At 37.7% G+C, this 20,905-nt stretch overlaps 1 protein-coding gene and 1 pseudogene across 9 annotated transcripts in view; one reads left to right on the top strand and one right to left on the bottom strand.

Moving 5' to 3' along the window:
- Positions 1-286: 286 nt before the first annotated feature.
- Gria4 (glutamate ionotropic receptor AMPA type subunit 4) overlaps positions 287-20,905 on the top strand; it is a 368,523-nt gene continuing 347,904 nt past the window's right edge. For 8 of the 9 annotated variants that reach the window (XM_057767904.1, XM_057767901.1, XM_057767905.1 and 5 more), the window contains exons 1-3: positions 540-921; positions 1,473-1,651; positions 2,826-2,984. In XM_057767904.1, coding sequence (XP_057623887.1) covers positions 1,564-1,651; positions 2,826-2,984 — 247 coding nt within the window. In that variant the 5' untranslated portion in view covers positions 540-921; positions 1,473-1,563. Of the gene's footprint in view, positions 422-539; positions 922-1,472; positions 1,652-2,825; positions 2,985-20,905 lie in introns of those variants that run through there. The other variant, XM_057767902.1, reaches the window with a different exon arrangement.
- Positions 14,309-17,881, bottom strand: LOC130873968 (40S ribosomal protein S26-like; annotated as a pseudogene).

Genomic DNA, 20,905 nt, shown 5'->3' with positions numbered 1-20,905 from the left:
TCCCTCCCTCCCTCCCTCCCTCCCTCCCTCCCTCCCTCCCTCCCTCCCTCCCTCCCTCCCTCCCTCCCTTCTCTCTCTGTCTCATCTCTGTCTCTCTTTTATCCCTGTTCTCTCTCTCTCTCTCTCTCTCTCTCTCTCTCTCTCTCTCTCTCTCTCTCTCGCTCTCTCTCTCGCCTCTCTCTCTCTCTCTCTCCCTCACTCTCTCTCTCAGACACACACACGTGTACATCTCCATTTCCTAGCAAGTGAAAACTTCTCTGACCCTCTTCACCACCCTTACCTCCTCCAATTCTTCCCTCCAGGACCCCAACCTCTTCATCCCAAGGCTTCCCTGTGCCCTTCTTCCCTCCTCTCCTTCACTGAGCACCTTCACCGCATTCATTCTCATCCAGGGCTTTGCAGATTCCCGGGCTGTTTGCTGGTGAGAAATCTTTGCTGCAGCTGCAGCAAGGACTAGAGTCCCCCCCACCTCACCCCCACCCACCGCGCACTCTCTCTCTGGCGCGCGCGCGCGCGCGCTCGCATAGCCCAGTGGCAAAAGAGGGCTAGGCTGGGCTAGGCTGAGAGGAAAGGGCTGGGAGCGGGGAGGCATCCTGTCCTCCTGCGAGCCTGCAAGGATGCGGCAGGGGACTGAGACCATGGGGAGGTGCTAACTTCCTCTCCAAACCCCCAGCCGGGGATCCGGGCTGGCATACCCGGCCCCCTGGGCTAGTTTCCTGCCAAGCGCATCCAAGAAGCCAAAGGAGCTTTGGAAGGCAAAAAGAAAAGACAAGGGTGCTGGAGAGGGGTACTGATTACCAGAGCCGGTCCCTCCGCAAACCCACGAAGAAAGGAGGAAGGGGGTCAGAGGTTGGAGAGGGGACACGAAAACCCCAGTCTGCGGACTGGCTCAGGAGCCTCCCTGAAGACCTGGGCGCTCTGGTGAGCACCCTCTCGGGGAAGGAGGCGGCGTGGGGCGAGGGGCGAGGGGCGGGGGGTGGGGGGGGGAAGCGGAGAGGGAAGAACGAAAACGGAGGAGGGACGAGAGGCCCGTGGCGGGAGTGCGCATTCCGGTATCCTATACCAAGGTGCGGGGTTCGGGGATGCTGCGGCCGGGGTGGGGGCCGTGTGCTAGCTGTGGAGCGCGTGTGGCGCCGGCGTTGGTGTGGATGTGAGCAGGCGAGCGCAAGTGAGCCCCAGACAGAGCGCATGTCTCATCCCTGCGAGCAGAGCAGTAGCTAGACCCGCCACCACCATCTTCTGCATGAACATTATCAGCAGGACAGAAAACCTCCCCCAGGGCTATGGAGACTGCGGGAAACATCTGGCAGCTGGCGATGGATTGCTGAGGGGAAGCAATCATAACCTCAAAGCGCCCAAACCTCTCTCTCTTTTTATTTCTCGTTTTTTCTTTCCTTTTTTCTTTTTATTTTTTTTCTTTTCTTTCTCTTTTCTTTTTTTTTTTTTGTTTTTGTTTTTGTTTTTAATTTTAGCGCCATCGTCCTCAATGCCTCTCTGAAGAGCTTTTAGCAAGAGTGTGAGAGAAAGAGAGGAGAGCGCGCACCAGGGAGAGGATCAAGGAAGATGAGGATTATTTGCAAGCAGATTGTCTTGTTGTTTTCTGTGTTTTGGGGACTCGCCATGGGAGCCTTTCCAAGCAGCGTTCAAATAGGTAAGTAAATGACTGGGGAAGGGGTGCTTCTGTTTGAAGAGAGTTAAATGAGTTGCAGATAAGCAATCCAGGGAATCCTACAGAGGCACCTTTCCTTTACAATCAGATCCTGCAAGTTCAGATAGTAGGCATAGGCTAGTACGCCCAGCCTTGACCCTTTTTCCATCTTGCTTGCCAATATGATAAATTAGGATTGGAAGAAGTTAAGGGAGAGAGAGAGAGAGAGAGAGAGAGAGAGAGAGAGAGAGAGAGAGAGAGAGAGAGAGAGAGAGAGAGAGAGGAGAGAGAGAGTTCCGTGGCCTTTGGTTGTATTTTATAGCACATTTCTTTAATTAAACTCTTTCCCCAAGAGCAAAAGGAAATATCAAATTTCATTTTTTTTCAACCCATTTCTTGCTATTCTGCAACTGCAGCATTCTCTGTATTACAGGAAGAGATTGGGACAAAAGCGTTTTCTCTCCACACCTCTTGCCTTGTCTTGTTTCCAAATGACAGAATCAAAAGTTAGATCCTTTTCTAGGAACCTTTGCTGGTTTTATTTTGCTTTTGACTTATGCTTTTGCTCTTTCATGTTCTTGGGCACCCCACTCTGTCTCTAACGACCCCCCTTCCTCCCTTTGCTTGCCATTCTCCTCTTCTGTCTGTTGATGGGTCTCAGCTATTGAATTTCTTCCAGCCCAGCCAAGCCCAGCCTCAAACACTGCATCATTTTTTAAATGTGTGTACTCTGCACAAAACCTAACTGATTGGGCTGGGTACACACAAACACGGGTGCGAACTAAGTTCTCTCCCTTCTAAATCTACTGTCCTGTGCATCCACATTACTTCGTTCCTGTCCTGTATTTTGATGGAAATCTCCTTTCGTTCTATCTGCATCCTCACTGGTTACAGAGAGGTTTCCTGAACTGGCTTCCTGAAGAGGGCAAGTGAAAGAAAGCCAGTTAAACTGAATGGTCTCAGAGGTCATTGGGATCATGATGGATTGAATCAAGAAAAGGCTGGACTGCCCTGAAGACTAAAACACTAAGCATGCAGTGCAGGGACAAAAGCAGTGCATAGGATATGGCAACAGAGCTCCTTAGTTGCATGGGCTTGCTGTTGAGAGGTTTGACAGTCCTGGGGCTGGGTCTAACATATAAAGCAGGAAACACTGTGAAGCTGCTGTCTTTCACAGGTGGTCTCTTCATCCGAAACACAGACCAGGAATACACTGCTTTCAGATTGGCAATCTTTCTTCATAACACCAGCCCCAATGCCTCCGAAGCTCCTTTCAATCTGGTACCTCATGTGGATAACATCGAGACAGCCAACAGTTTTGCTGTGACGAATGCCTGTGAGTAAAATATAAGTTACAGCTAAATTGAAGAGAACTGAAACGAGGTAGTCGATTCCCTTCTTTGTTACAAATTTTCTAGGAAAATATTTCAGGATTTCAACAATTGCCTGATGTCAGAGAAAAATCATAGTTCAAAAGGGTTAGTCTTTGGGATTTTCAGCTGATACATCTTTCTCCTTCCCGCCTGTTCCCTTCTTCCCTCCTTCTCTTCTGTCATCCTTCCTTCCTTCCTGTCTTTTAATTTTCTCTGCCTAGATCACACAAGCTGAGTTCTCCTTTAACATTTTAGTATTGTATCTTCTGAATGCCAGTGAAAACTGTACTCGGTCTAGTTTTTATCCCATCCTTTGGTTTTTCTGTCTTGAGTTTTACTAGAGTAACCTCCTGTGTCCCTTTTAAAGAAGTCACAAGCTCTTCCCAGTACGAAAGGCCATGGTGAAAAGGCCAGAGGAGTGATGATGTGGAGAAAATATATTTAAGTCCAGCTGGTAGACAAAACATAAGATGCAGTGATGTCATTTTGTGGCTGTTCTGCCCTTCTATTTTAGTTTGTAACTACCTCTTGCTGTCTTTATGGACCTGGCTGTCCATGAAACTTCATGAGGCCTTACCGTGTTACCAGTCACTTTAGTCTCTGATTAACTGGAGTTTTAAAATACACCCAGCTGAATTTCTACACAATGAAACCACATGAGAGACTTCACATAATGCTACAAGCAGTCATTTGTACAGAAGTCCCCCATCAAGATTCTATGTAAATTGATGTGGAAAAAACTGCCAGCTAACTGCATTAACATAAATCACTAATATGTAACCCATCCATGGCATTGGGCTGGCTTTTAGTTCAGTTGGTGATGCATGCGATATTTCAGACGCTTCCTCTGTTTTCTGTGCATATCTACTGCCATGTTAAAACAATGCTTCTGACTTGTCTGAGACGTGAAGAAGTGGTTTCTACGTAAAATGGTGAGTGGTTTGTTTCTATTGCACCAAGTTGGAAAATCTTTTAATTTAAAATTGTCAGGACAAGAAAATGAACTGAAAAGAGATAAACATAAAAAGGGGTTTTAAGAGAAGGAAGGTATGTATCTATTTCATGAGCTAAAGTGCTTGCATTCATATTATTTATACTTAATTCACTTACCAGATAAGAGGATGATTATTTTGGAGGTCTGTTTACTTCTATATTGTAGAACTTAATTTCACGAAGGTGTTGAAGCTTTTGACAGTTTTATAAAATATTGTGGTTATATATTTGTCATGATTCTTATGGCTACTACTATTTCATGATTATTGCTTATTCGTTTTCCTTGGTTACAAAATTAAAATTGGTTTACTTTGTGATGAAACTAATATTGTTTTATTTGGGAATGAAACTAATATTAAAGCAAAAGGGTGTTATTTTAAGCCAAAGTTCATAAAAAGTATAGCTAGACTTGTGGATAATCATTTATAAATTTTAGGGGTTATTTTGTTCATACACCAAGTAACACATGAAATATCAACATTTCACACAATTCTACTCAAAGCATTCTCAGTAAGGAGTAATGGCTACTCTACTTTATTTTACATTTATCTTGTGTCTCTCCTAAGAGTCTGTTTTTTAAGAGCTTGTAAACGAATTGATTATGCAAATATATTATTCAAAGTAAGGACTTTTGTCCACAGTGAATTACATTTGAATACTATCACTTAGTTTTGAATGAGCTTTATATTTTCACAAATTAAGACCTTAAGAATTGAAATGGTTACACAATGACATTCAGTTTTGTAAACTGGAAAGTGCTAATCCTTTCTTACTCCATACCACCAGTTAACCTCATTTATCATCATTTTAATTAGTTTTATTTTGTTTATGTAACAAAACATGTATGAAACAAAGTGATTGTGGTAAAGCATTGGTTAACCCGAGACTGTGACAGCTGGTTACACAGAAAAGAAAAGAATTCCAAAGAATGGAATATAGAGGATGTTCTCCTAATGTGCAATAAAAACAGTAACTTTAGATGTGCCCGAGTACCACACAATGGTTTCCACACTCATATATAATTGGCTCTGCATAGATGTTTAAAAATACTTTTAAAAGCAAATTGTAAATAAGCAAAAATAATTTTAGTGAAGATATTTCTTATTTTTGAGAGATTTCTATAGTGAATTCTTTAAGATAAACCCAAGATCCATTTGGAAACAATCCATGGAGAGTGTGAGTCAGGTGGATTGGGTAGACCGACCCAAAACACACATACACACACACACACACACGCACACACACACACACACAGACACGATTCAACTGTAATTACATAAACATAAACCATAAACGGTAACTATAAGTTAATCTCAACTATCAAACTTTATGCCTTTGGGTACAAAAGGATAAAAATAGTCTTGAAATTTAGTATTTGGAAAATTAACATGGGGTTTTTTTCTTTGTAGTGACACAGAGTGGATTTTCAAACTTGTTATCTTGGAATGCATATAAATAATAATGTGTGTTACACTCAATTTATTTTAATTGTAATGTTCCCATACTGAATCTTTATACACTTCTAATCTCCTCTATCTATGAATAAAGAATATTAGCCAGGGTATAGTTAATTGCTTTTATGAAAACTACACTAACACACACACACACACACACAAAAAAAGACAATAATAAAGTGTGGATTCTCTGTTGAAAAGACATAATCCAATGCTGATTATCAGGACCAAATTAACATCAGCTCTCTTAAAAGTATGTCTATCAATAAACCACTCTCTATATAGAGTTTACCAGCTTGTAAATCTGGATATGGTTAATTCAAAAAGAGCAATTTTGGGGATCAATATCCTCTCACTAGAGGAAGCAATAATTTGAACTTCTAATATTACTGCTAATAGTATTTTCTCTTCAGCAGTATTTGCGTATCTTTAAATTAAAATATTTTTACTTTTTAGCTATTCATATTGCTAAGAATTCAAATTTTACAGGATGTTAAAAGGAAATTAGAAAAAGTACAGATAATAAAAACTATAACCATTTTTAATAACAAAAGTAAGTGTAAGTAGCCCTTTCATGCAGCCATTTAGTGTTATGGGATATTGACATTTTGTTATTGTATCCTATATGAAGTACACAAGCTGATGAAAACATATTCAGGGATAAACAATAAATATGGTCAATGTTTTTTAATTGAATCCTTTAATATATTTTATATAGATTTTAATATAGCAGGCTACTTAACAGATATTTGCTTGGAGAATAATATTTGTTAAATTTAAGCAAAACTAGTAAACAAAATACTAAGCTATCACCAAATTTTAAATATAATAATATTTGAGAAATTATGAATTTAAATTTTTTCTTAGCTTCCTTATCACATGATCAATCCCTCAATGAATCAGCTGTTGTGATATCACGTACTACCATCCAGTCTGTGGAATGATGCATTAAGTTTAAGATGAACTGTGGGAAGTACATGATAAACCAGATACATGGTCAAAATAGGAAAGAGAGTTAAAGGGTTTCTAGACTGATTCCTTCTTTAAAATCTGTACGAGGACTAACTGGTGAGCATGTTTGTAAATGTATTTTTTAATGATGTCCTTATCTTGCTCAAATTGTCTGCCTTAAACAATTTGCTCAATTATTTATCAGATGATGGCAGAGAAGTTACAGTCATTGAAAATTTTTATATTATTCTATAGTAACAATGAGAGTGGTTTGATTTTGAGATAGGATAACACTCCTATAGCCCAGACTGGCCTAAACATCACTATAAAGCACAAGGTAACTTATAACTTAAGATTCTCCTGCCTCAGTCCTTCTGGGTACTAGCATTAGAGGTGTGTACTAACTTTCCCAATATCAATCACATCTCTATTCTTTTATAGAAGGTAAATCTAACTTCTTTTGGTTGATAATTTACTTGCCAAATTAAAATATCCAATGACAATGATAAAAGTAACTGGCTATATAAAATGTAATTGCTTAGTTAATTTAAATCCATAGAAAATATAAAATTATAGACAATATGCCCATAAGAGTTCCCACTTACACAGTAGTAAAAGCTCACTTATATTAAGGGTGCACAACTCTCATGTCTGGAGTAAAATTCAACAATGCTTAAATACTGTTGTATATGCTTTCCTTTAGGAATATTGGGCCTTGTGAAAACTAAGAGACTGCATTGGGCTTCAGCAATATTCCTAAGCAGGCTAAAGATAAAGCTTTATTCTTCAAAGGAAAGATGTAGAATAGAAAATAGAATTAAGTATACTTGCTTTTGGTTTTTAAAAAATCAGCAGACTGTGATTTGTTGGGCTTTCATGTTTGGAATTGATAGAAACAACCTACATTGATCTGAAGTAACTGTTCAGTTTTATGATTTTCTATCTCCCTTGTAATTTCCTGTTCTAATATTAATGACAAAAATGTGAGAGCCATTGCTTCATTTTGTCCTTTTGCAGACAGTAAGTGATTTATAATTTCCACTGATGTGTTTCTGACTGACCACAAGATGGACCATTTACAAATTGTCAGAAAATTCCTTATTTTTTTCCCAAATAGGTATTCTCCAAGTTTTATTTTTTGGGGAGAAGAGGAAAAATATGTTCAATTCCTTCCAATGAGAAAGTTCATTGTCTAGTTATCATTTGCCTATTGATAATTCATCTCTCTATATCTTATATACAGAGGAACACTATCATTTATCTGGTGTGGGTGGTCTTTCTGTCTATGTGTTGCTTTCATTGGTTAATAAAGGAACTGCTTTGGGCATCTAGCAGAGCTGTAGAGAAACAGAGCTAGGCAGTGAAAACTAAATGGCAGGCTGGGAGAAAGGAGGCAGAGTCAGAGGGACACCATGGAGCTGCCAGAGACAGACTCTGGGAATTTTACCCAGTAAGCCACTGCCACATGTCGATACACAGAAAACAGAAATGGGTTAAATTAAGATATAAGAGTTAGACAAAAAGAAGTTAGAGCTAATGGACCAAGTAGTATTTTAATTAATACAATTTCTGTGTGATTATTTTGGTTCTGGACGGCTGGGATGAATAAGTGGGGCTCCTCCAACATTTATCTGAATTTTAAAGTTATGAGAATGCTTTAGTTTTAGGATTGCAACCACATCGCATAAATTTAATTTGTCCCAAACTAATGTTACATAAACAGTCTAAGGAGACAGGCCTTGCCTTTAGGTTTATATCATTAGGCTCAGAGTAATTTCTTTGTTTGTCAGAGATTTAATGTTTTTACCAGGAACTACTCCAGCGATTTTATCAAGAAGCCTCAAATTATGAAAAATATATCCCTACTGAGATTTGTTGAATTGGACATAAGTAAGAATTTCCATTTATCCTTTCCATAATTGCAGTATTTTGAAGAAAATAGAGCAAGGCATTTCTGGGCAATTTGTTCATTAATCATATAGCAGTGAATAATAGAGCAAAGGTTAAAATCATATTATGTAAAGAATTTATCTACTCATTCCTGAGATTAAGATAATGGATTTGTGTATTTATTTATTAAACATATTCAGGAAGAGAAATTCTTAAGATACTATGGAAGAAATTCAGAATACAAAACATTGTAAAAGTAGCTGTTACCCTCCATAAGCTCTTAGTGTGGGGGTAAGAGACAATTCAGATAACGTATAAATTATGGCAAAGCTCTGAAGAGAAAATATAGCTGTGATATGGAGAAACACAAGAATGGTAGGAACACCAAGCTTGGCACATTTAATGATGTTGCTTAGTCAAGGTTTCAACCTCTTGCTGAGTCATTTAAAGGAGAGGGAAGCACAAGGGTATGAGTATATGGTACGTGAGAAGACATGAAGGTGTGGAAAGCGAAGTCTATTTGAACTAATATGGTCTAGGAGGAGTATGAAAAGTATTAAGAGGGCATCAGTGTGCTAAGGGACAAGGCTATGTACATGTACAGAAACTCTATGGCAGTTGTAAGGAGACTTCATGGAAGAAAAAAGAGGATATGTAAATTATATGAATTCAATAAAGATAGATTTGCTTTTTACAAAAAGCAATATGGTGGCACAAAAAAACATATTGTAAGATTAAATAATGGGAAGCAGAAGTCCTGTTAGTTAAATGTCAGAGTGATATGATTTAAAGTAAGAGATGCTTAGATTAGAGTAGAAGCAACAGGAAGAGAATAAAGCTCACACACCACAAATACAGAACTTTTATTAGGACTTGCTGATTGGTCAGATTTGTGTGGAAGGGTGCCAGAAAAGTATAGTGACAGTCAAAATTGTTAGCTGATGTCTTTGGCCTGAGGCAGAAAAATGTTTTACTGGTGATGCTGACTAACAGAAGAAGTAGGTACATGGTCAGAGATCTGCGTGAAGATAAAGAGCTTCATGGGGATGGATTGATTATGAGCTGCTGAAGGCGCCCAAAGAAGATACACAGTAAAAGTTTGGGCATGAGTGGAGGTCCTGAACCCACAGAGCAGGAAAGGACTGTGGAACATCAGTCTCCCCAAATGTGCCAATACTTACAAAGTGAGAAGAGAAAAATGGTCAAGCAAAGGAGTCTGGGGGAAAATGAGTCAGAGAGTTTGGAAGAAAAAATGTGGTAATACTTCAATTAAAGGAGGACTAGCCTTGTCAAATGCTGTGGAATCACGATCTATGGAGAGAACTGTAACACCCATGGGAGGTATTTTGATCTGTTCTCTTTAGAGTGTTCATTTGTACTTTTGATCAAGAGATATGTTACAATAGTCTCCTTTATTAACTTTTAAATGTTCTACTAATATATAATTTCCTGTATATGCTGGTCAAACCCTTCTTATCTTTTAATTAGATGTAGGAAGGTACAATTATCAGGCTTTTGAACAAGGGAGATTAAATTTACAAAATAAGGAAGACAAAGTTATACACAACTCCTTCATCTATCATCACAAGAGACAAATACCCACCCAAGTAGGAATTCTTGTGAAAAGCATGAAGATTAGTGGAAGAGAAAGTCACGTCTTTAAAATTTAATGAAGCCGGGCAGTGGGGGCGCATGCCTTTAATCCCAGTACTCGGGAGGCAGATGCAGGCGGATCTCTGTGAGTTCGAGGCCAGCCTGGCCTACAAGAACTAGTTCCAGGACAGGAACCAAAAGCTACGGAGAAACCCTGTCTCGAAAATCCAAAAAAAAAAAAAAAGAAATTTTCATAACCAAACGTTTTCACAAATTTTATAACTGAACATTTTTCAGTAAATATTAATATTTCAATGTACTTGTATTTTATATTTCAGAGAAGTTATACAGGTTTTATATATTTTGTTGCTACTTCATAGACATGTGTTTTGATCTCCCATATAGCTGTTAAATTTACACACACAAATCCAAGGTTCTATTTAGAAAATCCTAAAAGAGAATACTTTTTCTTTTAAATTTTATTGATTTTTATTGAGCTCTACATTTTTTTCTCCTCCCGTCCCTCCTTCTCCCCTTCCCTTCAACCCTCTCTCAAGGTCCCCATGCTCCCAATTTACTCAGGAGATTTTGTCTTTTTCTACTTCTCATGTAGATATGGTCTATGTATGTCCCTCTTAGGGTCCTCATTGTTATCTATGTTCTTTGGGAATCCTTTTAAGGATGATTATTTTATATTTGGCTTGGCAGAAGGAAAAGAATTTTCCTTCTTTACACAGGTGTGGTGCTAGTGCATCATGTGCGGCATACATTTACAAAGAGATGATTTTCAGTGTTTAGGCAGCTTTTCAGTGAGTTTTTCGTCACACAAAAGGCCTAGTTCCATAACCCTCAAGGAATCTCCTACCACTTATGTAAGAATTCTTTTTCGTACCTTTGTCAGTGAGTAGACTAGGTTTTATCCTGGTAGCCAAACTGGAATCTTTCTGCATAATCCATCTACATCCTGAGCCAATGGGGAGCATATCCTTAAAGGGAACACCTTTGGTTTCACCCTCCAATCTCCTACTATACTCTTATAGCCTTAAATGCTTCACTTACTAGAAGGCACATACTTTGTGTCCCCTCCTCTATGTTTTTTAAGCACAATTTACCTTCTTTTTTATAATTACTACTTCTGAAACACTGGGTTTTTGAAGGTCATCAGTGACTTACAAAGGATTCAATCCAGTTTCTTGGTGTTCAGTGTCTGCATAATCTACAGTAGTCAATTCTGAGGACTCCCTGTTCTCTGACACTCAATCAGTCCCTGATGATAATAATCACTGTATTAAAGAGCTATTAAAGGAAGCTTTGCCCTTGTGTTACCTTCAGTTTTATACAACTATGAAAGGTAAACACAACTTTTGATTATTTTATATAAAAAAAGAACATTTAAAAACACAAAATTTGCCTAAGGCTACAAAATAGCATTGCTGTAGGATTAAGGCCATTTCTTCAAATCCATTACACTATTTGACAGCTATTTTTGCTGCAGTATCTTTCTCAATACAAGATCAACAAAGTAATCATCACCTGGTGTGACTGCAGGTTTCTGGAACCCTAATTCAAATATCAAGAATTTATTTCTAATGATTTTAATTCAAACCAGCAAACATGCCTAGAATTTCACATTACAGTGAAACTTGTAAAATAACATAAGTTGTAGCAACATAACTTCAAAAGTTTAACTGTTGCCAATTGACACTCCTATTACTTTTTAATGCCAATTTTATGTCGCAAATGCCACCATATATAACATAGCTAAATGAATTTTAACTGTTTGATTCTCAGGGACCAATGCTCTGTTAATTGGCAAGCCTACATATTTCTACAGGTGAATTATTTCATTTAAGAATATAAATATTCATGATTAATTTATCCAGTAAACTGATTTGAGATGTTCTTATCTGTCAGGCAAGTTCTCCATGGTTGTCTTTGACAGGCTTTCCACTTCGAAATAAACGAAGGGTGGTAGTTAAGGTATATTGACCTATGCTTGAATTGATGAGTTTTTCAAGCACCATTACCCAATCTCACTTCATAAAGCTTCCATGTCATCGATGAAACTTTCAGTGGTATATTAGGAATTACAAAGAAAAAGTATTTAAAAATGTTTACCTCTTTTTAATAATACATTCCATTTCTTCAACTGTAGAAAACACATTCTGTAAACTAGTCAGTGTTGGCTCACGTAGTTGTCGCTCACTTCCTTTTATTATGCAGGTACTTGTTCCAAAATGCAGTTTTGTCATCAGTGATGCTAAATACATTATGCCCTAGGTTATATTCATTTTCATATTTCTATTTAAATGAAACATATGTTTGTGAATGATCAAATGATTTCAGAATCTAAAGAATTAGCACACTTGGACCTCAGGCTCAATATTTTGGCTATTACTTCATTTTAATATAACCATAAGCACTATGACTGGGAACTGGTGTGAATTCGTATAGCAGGAACTCCTGGTGATGAAATGACCACATGAAACAATGTGGATTTGAGCTCTTAATTGATGTGGTCATATTTTCTTCTTTAACAAATGCTATATACATTCTCCAGTATGTGAGAATAATTGTTTTCTTTGACCTGCCTGCACTAGTCATTATTGGTCTCTTAAATCATCACTCATCCTGTGAGGTGAAAATGACAACTAATTGCTACTTTAATTTGCATAATTTTAATAGTGAGAAGGAAAATTGTTCTATACTTCAAAGCCTTGTGTACCTCTTTCTTTGTGAACTGTCTGGTCTTTTCCTTTGTTGTCCCATGCTTTCTTCTTTAAAAAAAAAAACATTTTTATATTCTAATAATTAACTGGCTGCTATGTTATACATGAGGCCATCACATTTCATTCAGCCTCAGCTTCCTCACAAAGGTATTTTGTCATGCAGACATTATAAATTTGGATTTTTCAAATTTATGAGTCATTTTCTTTTTGGCTTTTCTGTTTTGTGTTGTAATTCTAAGATGCACTCTTCTTTTTAAAACCACAAATATTTATCCTCTGCTTCCTAGGATATTTATGGTTTTAAAATTTGTATCTCTATATTAAATACTCTGAGAGTTATTTCCTTATTCATATTAAAATCATTGTTTTTCTGCACTGTTATGTGAATAAGCGATTTTTTTAGATTAAAAACTTTGAACTGTTGCATCAGTGCAGAATTCATTTCCTTCCTTTAGGGAAGGAGAACCCAGATTAAATTTCTGCACTGTGTTTCTTGGAAAGCTCGTCTAATGGTTTTGTCATCTGTTTCTCTTTTCCCAACAGGCATAGGGACCATACTGTGGTTTTGGATATTTGTAGCATATATTTTATACCATACCTTAATGTTTCCTTGATTTCTTCTTCTCTTTATGATTCTCACTTGTCATCTGATTAAATCCTATTGCTTCTACACTCAAGTTTATCACATATTTTCAACTTCTTCTCTAATTCCACCAACCATGACCAAGTCAATGCTGCATCATTGTGGCTTTCATTGCTAATTACATGCTTCTACATTGTGTCCTGCATCAATAACATACAAGTGTCTGTGTGTATGTGCATGTGTCTTTGTGAATGTGCATATGTATTGTGTGAATGTTTATACATTTGTGTCCATGTATCTGCTTCTTGCGTTCAGGTCCATGTGTATGTTTGTGTGTGAAAGTGTAACTACCCACATGTTCCCAAGCATGTGTGTAGAAGTCAGAGAACATCCTTGAGTGTGAGTCCTTGCCTTCCATCTTACTCAAGGCAGGGCCTTTTCTGTTATCAGAAGTGCCTGCCAAGAGAGCTGGACTGCTTGTTTTGGGGGATCTCCTACCTTTGCTCCCACATGTAAACACTTGAGTTATAGACATGTGCTACTGCCTCAGGTTCATGTGGGTGCTAGTGATTCAAACTCAGCTCCTCACACTTTATCTTTTGAACCATCTCCCCAGCCCTCTTAATCTACTTTATAAGCCAAGGTCAAGAGAGCCATCTTAATTTACAAATCAAAGGCCACCCACAGCTTTTCTTTATCTTTTGTTCTCTTTAGTGCTGGGTGCTCAGTTCTTCTGTCTTTGAGCTTTCTGCTCCTTTCCTGGAATCCCCTATCCAGTTGTTTGCTTAAAGACATTCTTATGAACCTTCAAGATTCAGAGCATATGGGACTTTTAGAAATACTGCCCAGCATATGCCCCAAATCACAACTCCACTTACACTTTGTACCAGAACATTAACCTAATAGCTACCGGAACTTGTCAAAATTTTAAGCATTAGTTCAAAATTTTTATATTTTGCAATCTACATTTCACACCAGAATAAGATCTTTCAAAGCAAAGGATGTTGTTAAATGATGGAAGCACATCTCATATAGTTCCTGGCACAGTGTGAGAACCAGTGAGAATATGCATACATGGGTGGGTGATCTCCTCGCTAGTCTTGCAGGGCACTCTTAAGCTCAATGGGAATTTTCATGAGGCGCTTTTCATAAAGCAAGAGAAAGGGGTAAAAAGAATTAAGCTGATACAGAGAGGTGATCTGCATTTTCTTTGTTTTACGTATTCATTTCTATTGTTTCTATTCCATCTGACTTCTAGAGTGAGGTAAGAAAAGGAATATGTTTGAGGGGGAGTAGTTGGGACTCTAATGCACATTGGCATACAGGATCAGTCAGATCATTCTTTGACAAATTTGAAACTGATAGATGAGCACTTCAAATTGATTTATAACATTGGATATCTGGCTAACAGAACTTGAAATGTGGACTGAAACCACTTTAAAAACTGAAAGAGCCCAGCTGGAAAGGTCAGGTGAACTAGAGAGCACACACTGGAAAACCCACTTTGCAGACACTGCCTCTTCCCTCAGCACATCTGAAAGTTCATGGAAGTAGAAGATTTCCGAAATAAAGGCATGTTCTTAAAATGTACAACATTTCATCACCTCCATAGCAACTTTTGGCATATATTTCCTGACAACTTACTTTTTAATTTTTTTTATAATCCTTTATTCCCCTGTTGTTTGAAATGAGCTTATTCTTGAATAAGTTCTAAGTATGTCTGTGGAGGTGTCCATTTTACCTAGTCAGGGTTAGAAGCATTTACCTCTTCTTCCTTACAAAAGATTTAGATCCAAAAGAAGTATATTAATTTTCCTTTGGAAATTTTGCATGCCTCTTTCTTGAAGAGAAGCCTTCAGTACAAAAATATTTCTTTTATTGCTGAGACAGCTTTTGAGAGACTAATTGATATTCATATCTACTGTTTAATGACATCATTAGCCACTAAAATTTTTTAATGTTTTTCCTTGATTTGAGAAGGCAACACTACACATTTTTTCTGTTATGTATATCCTAACTTGCATTGTTTGTGCATGTTTGTGAGGATGCCTGTAGTCTATAAAGCTATAAGTGACAATAAGAGCAGGAGAGGTTTTGGAAAACTACAAAAGGATCCGTGAAAGGAAAGGTGGTAGTCTGAGATGAGATAGCACGAGGAAGTATAGGGCAAACACATCTCAAATAAATCTTGTTTGGAAATATGAGCTATAATGAGACTAAATTCTTTGTCTTCCTTAGCAGGCAGAGGTCAGATAGGTGATTGCATCATAGAAATAAAGAAATGGCATATTATAGCTAGCTATTAGGTAAATAAACAAAAGGCAAAAATAGAGACACATATTTTATTGGTAGTTTATATACTGACAGATAATATGCAGTAGCTATATAACTGATATATAGATGATAGGTAGATAGATTCATATGTAATAAATGGGGATATACATATATATATATATGTTTTGCAGATAATGTAGTAACATATATGATATATGATACACTGATATATACCCTAAACAAGCAAGCTTATTTAAAATTGATGTAACAGTTTAAAAATCAACTTGTCATAATTGATCCAAATCCATTAAAAATTTTAGACATGAAAGTGTTCAGGAAAGCTTTACTTGGCAGTATTTGTTTGAAGAATGAATCATTAGATTAGTAAAGACTATTGGACAAAGACTGTGCTACATGAGAACTCTGACTCATGACAACAATTCTGACTCTAAGTGTTTTCTTTCTACACATAGATTGTTTATGTGTTTTCTTTATTGATATTTTCTTCTGTTTTTTAATTGTTTTTATTGAGCTATATGTTTTCCTCCAGTCCTCTCCCCTTCTACCATCTCCCATGATTCACATGCTCCCAATTTACTCAGGGGATATTGTCTTTTTCTAATTTCCATGTAGATTAGATCCATGTGCATCTCTCTTAGGGTCCTCTGTGTCTAGGTTCTCTGGGATTGTAAATTTTAGGCTGTTTTTTCTTTGTTTTGTGTTTAAAAGCCACTTACGAGTGAGTACATATTATATTTTCTTTTTGAGTCTGGGTTACCTCTCTCAATATGGTGTTTTCTAGATCCATCCATTTGCCCACAAATTTAAGAATGTCATTTTTTTTCCTGCTGTGTATTACTCCATTGTGTAAATGTACCACATTTTCCTTACCCATTTTTCATTTGAGGGGCATTTAGATTGTTTCCACATTCTGGCTATGACAAATAATGCTACTGTGAACATAGTTGAGCACATGTCCTTATGGAATGATTGAATATCCTTTGGATACATACCTAAAAGTGTAATTGCTGGGTCTCGAGGTACATTGTTTTCTAATTTTTTGAGAAATCTTCATACTGATATCCAAAGCAACTGCCAGTTTGCTTCCCACCATTAATGGAGGAGTGTTCCCTTTACCCCACAACCTCTCTAGCATAAGTTGTCATCAGTGTATTTGTTCTTGGCCATTCTTGCAGGTGTAAGATGGAGTCTCAGAATTTTTTGGATTTGCATTTCACTCCTGGCTAAGGATGTTGAGCATTTTCTTAATTGTCTTTCAACCATTTTAGACTCCTCTTTTGAGAGTTTTCTATTTAGCTGTGTACCCCATTTTTATTGGATAATTTGTTTATTAGATGACAAATTTCTTGAGTTCTTTGTATATTTTTGAGATCAGCCCTCTGTCCAGTGTGATGTTGGTGAAGATTTTTTTTTGCTTTCTGAAGGCTGTTGTTTTGTCTTGTTGACCGTGTCCTTTGCTTTACAGAAGCTTCTCAGTTTTAGGAGGTCCCATTTATTAATTATTTCTCTCAGTGTCTGTGCTACTGGGGTTATATTTAGAAAGTAGTCTCCTGTGCCATTGCAATCAAGTGTACTTCCCACTTTCGCTTCTATGATGTTCAGTGTAGTTGGTTTTAGGTTGAGGTCTTTAATTCATTTGGACTTGAGTTTTGTGCATGGATCTATTTTTATTCTTCTACATGTGGATATTCAGTTAATCCAGCACCATTTGTTGAATATGCTTTTTTTTCATTTTATATTTTTTTGCTTTTTTTGTCAAAAAACAGGTGACCTGATGAGTCTCTGGGTTTTCTCGTCTGTTCTCTTTTCAGTTCTGATTTTGTTAATTTGGATCTTCTCTCTCTTCCTTTTGGTTAGTTTGGATAAAGGTTTGCCTGTTTTGTTGATTTTCTCAAAGAACCAACTCTTTCATTGATTCTTTGTATTGTTTTCTTTGCTTCAGTTTTGTTGATTTCAGCTCTTTTTTTTTTTAAAGTGTATGTCCTGTTTTATTTTTCCAAGGTGTTCTGTCTTTATGAAGCCCCTTAACATGGGCTTTGGTGGAGGTCATGGGGCAGCACCAGCAGGTCTAAATCGTGGTGGGGTGTTCAGTCCTTCCGAGCTTACCAAGGTCAATTCCTGACTACATTACTATGAATAGCACAGCTCACACAGTAATGCAGCTTGACATAGAGTTTGAGGAGCACATAGGCGTCGAAGACACTTCCTTAGGATATGTCCCTGACAGCAGCCGCCTCTCCATTGTTCCTAATGACGAACTTCTTAATGGCCTTGTCCTTGGGCACACAGTGAGCGCAGTCAGTGCAGCGAATTGGTTGCACATGGCCACGGCCCTTTTTGACATGACTGTTGTTTCTCCTTTTTTTGATCATCTTGGAGCCAAGTCCCAAAAGCTGATTGCAGCTCTCAATTTAATTATTTCCTCTGGTTTAGTCCTCCTGGATGAATTTGCTTCCTCTTCTTCTAGAGTTTTTAGGTGTTCTGTTAACTCACTAGTGTTGCATTTTTCCAGCTTCTTTATGTAGGCATTTAGTGCTATGAACTTTCCTCTAAACACTGCTTTCACTGTGTTCTGTAAATTTGGGTATATTGTGTGGTCATTTTCATTGAATTTTAGGAAGACTTTAATTTCTTCCTTTATTTCTTCCTTTTTCCATTGATGTTTTAGATGAGCATTGGTTAATTTCCGTGTGTTGGTGGGCTTTCTGAAATTAATGTTGCTGTTGAATTCTAATTTTAAACCATGGTGTTCCGGTAAGATATATGGGGTTATTCCATTTTTTTTAATCTGTTGAAGTCTGCCTTGTTACCTGGTATGTTGTCAATTTTTGAAAATGTTCCATGAGATGCTGAGAAAAAGTTATATTCTTTTATGCTTTGATGGAATGTTCTACAGATCTCTATTATGTCCATTTGAGTCATAACATCTTTAGTTCCCTTATTTCTCTGTTAATTTTTTGTCTGGTAGACCTGTCCACTGGTAAGGGTGGGTTATTGTAGTTTCCCATTATTAGTGTGTGGGGTTCAATGTGTGATTTAAGCTTTAGAATTGTTTCTTTTACATTTGAGGGTATTCTTGTATTTGGGGCATAGAATTCAGCATTGAGATTTCCTCCTGATGGATATTCCTGTGGTTAATATGAAATGTTCCTCTTTGTCTCTTTTTATTGATATTAGTTTGAAGCCTATTTTGTTAGATATAAGGATAACTACAGCAGTTTGCTTTTTAGTTCCATTTGATTGGAAAATATTTTCCAACCCTTTACTCTGAGACAATGAATGCATTTGAGGTTAAGTTGTGTTTCTTGTATGCAGCAGAAGGATGGATTCTCTTTTCATATACAATCCGTTAGCCTGTGTCTTTTTATAGGTGAGTTGAGTCCATTTATATTAAGGGATATTAATGACCAGTTATTGCTAGTTTCTGTTATTTTAGTTTTCATTGTTGTTGATGTTATTGTGTGTGTTTTTTTACTTCTTTGGGATGTCCTACTATGTGATCATCTATTGTCTATGTTTTTGTGGATGTAGCTAACTCCCTTGGGTTGGAGTTTTTCTTCTAGTACTTTGTGTAGGGCTGGGTTTGTGGCAAGGTATTGCTTAAATCTGGTTCTGTTATGAAATATCTTGTTTTGACCTTGTATGGTGATTGAAAATTTTGCTGAATACAGTTGTCTGAGCTGGAATATGTGGTCTCTTAATGTCTGCATAATGCTTGATCAGGACCTTCTGGCTTTCATTGTTTCCACTGAGAAGTCAGGTATAATTCTGATAGTTCTGCCTTTATAGTTACTTGACCTTTCTCCTTTGCAGCTCTTCATTTTCTGTCTTTATACTGTATATTTATTGTTTTGATCATTATGTGGCAAGTAGACTTTTTTCTTTGATCCAGTCTATTTGTTGTTCCGTAAACTTCTTGTATCTTCATATGCATATTTTTCTTTAAGCTGGGAATGTTTTCTTCTCTGATTTTGTTATACATATTTTCTGCCTTTGAGTTGGACTTCTTCTTCTTCTATTGTTATTATTCTTAGGTTTGATCTTTTCATGGTGTCCAATATTTCCTGGATACTTTGTGTTCGGTTTTTGTTATAGTTAATGTTTTCTTTAACCGATGAGTCTCTTTCTTCTATTTTATCTTCAATGCTTGGGATTCTCTCTTCCATCTCTTGTATTCTGCTGTTTGTTCTTTATGCTTACATTTGTGGTTCTTGATTGTTTTCTCATATTTTCCATTTCTGGAATTCCCTCGGTTTCTGTTTTTGTTGTTGATTTCTTCCAATTTTTTGTTTGTTTTTTCCTCCATTTCTTTGAGAGAATTTTTCATTTCCTCCTTAAGGGATTCAAACATTCTCCTAAAGTTATTATTTTATGTCTTTCTTCTGCTTCATATATATTGGCATGTTCAAGTATTGCCTTTATAGAACCACTTGTTTTTGTTGGTATAGTACTGCTCTTTGTGGTGTTGAATGTGTTCTTACCTTGTCTACCCATCTTTTCATCTGATTGGTACAGTTGGGTCTGTGCCTCTGGTGGTCAATCTTCCAGGTACCAGTGGATCCAAGGCTCAGATGGTTGCTCCTCATGGTGCAGTCAGGACCACAATTCCAATTACCCTGCACATTGCTCAGCATTCCTGGGGATTGCTCTGCAATCTCAGAGGAAATTTAGTACTGCTCCCATGGAGGTCTCTGGCTCCAGACCTGTTTTCACAGAGGTCCCTACTCATACTTGGTCCCTCAGAGATCTCTGACTAAGGCCTGCTCACTCATACCTGCTTCTACAGAGGTTTCTGCCTCAGGCCTGCTCAGGAGGAGGTTGATGTCTCAGGCCTCCTCTGGTGAAGCTTGCTAGTTTAGACCTGTTCCCTCAGATGTCCCTGGCTCTGACCTGCTCCCGAAGAGGTTCCTGGCTTGGGCCTAGTCCTGCAGAGGTCTCTGGCTCAGGTCTGCTTATTTGGCAGTAGCTCCCTTGTACCTACTTCAGTGAACGTAGCTCGCTTGGGCCTGTTACTGCAGATTTCTCTGGCTCAGACCTGCTCCTTTGGCAGTTGCTTCCTTGTACCTGTTTCTGAGGAGCTTTCAAGGGCCAGCTCTAGCAGAGGTCCTTGAATTAGACCTGGTCCTGTAGAGGTCTCTGACTCTGACCTGTTCCATCAGCAGTCACTCCCTTGTCCTCTTTCTTCTGTTTTTAATGCAAGGGCTAGTGCCACAGTAGTGGAAAGAATGAAGTATTCCAGACAGATGCAAGAAGGCTGTTATCAAAATGTTCCAAAGATATATGAAGCTGATTGATGTTTAAATGCCTTTTAAATGCTTCAGGAATATAGTGGCATATAGATCTCACGTAACAGTTCTGGCTGACATTCAGTTAAAAACAGGTACATTGGGTTATCA

Source organism: Chionomys nivalis, chromosome 4 (genome assembly GCF_950005125.1).
Source record: "Chionomys nivalis chromosome 4, mChiNiv1.1, whole genome shotgun sequence".
Lineage (NCBI taxonomy): Eukaryota > Metazoa > Chordata > Mammalia > Rodentia > Cricetidae > Chionomys > Chionomys nivalis.
Note: the sequence above shows the minus strand (reverse complement) of the source record. Positions and strands in the feature narration are given on the sequence as shown.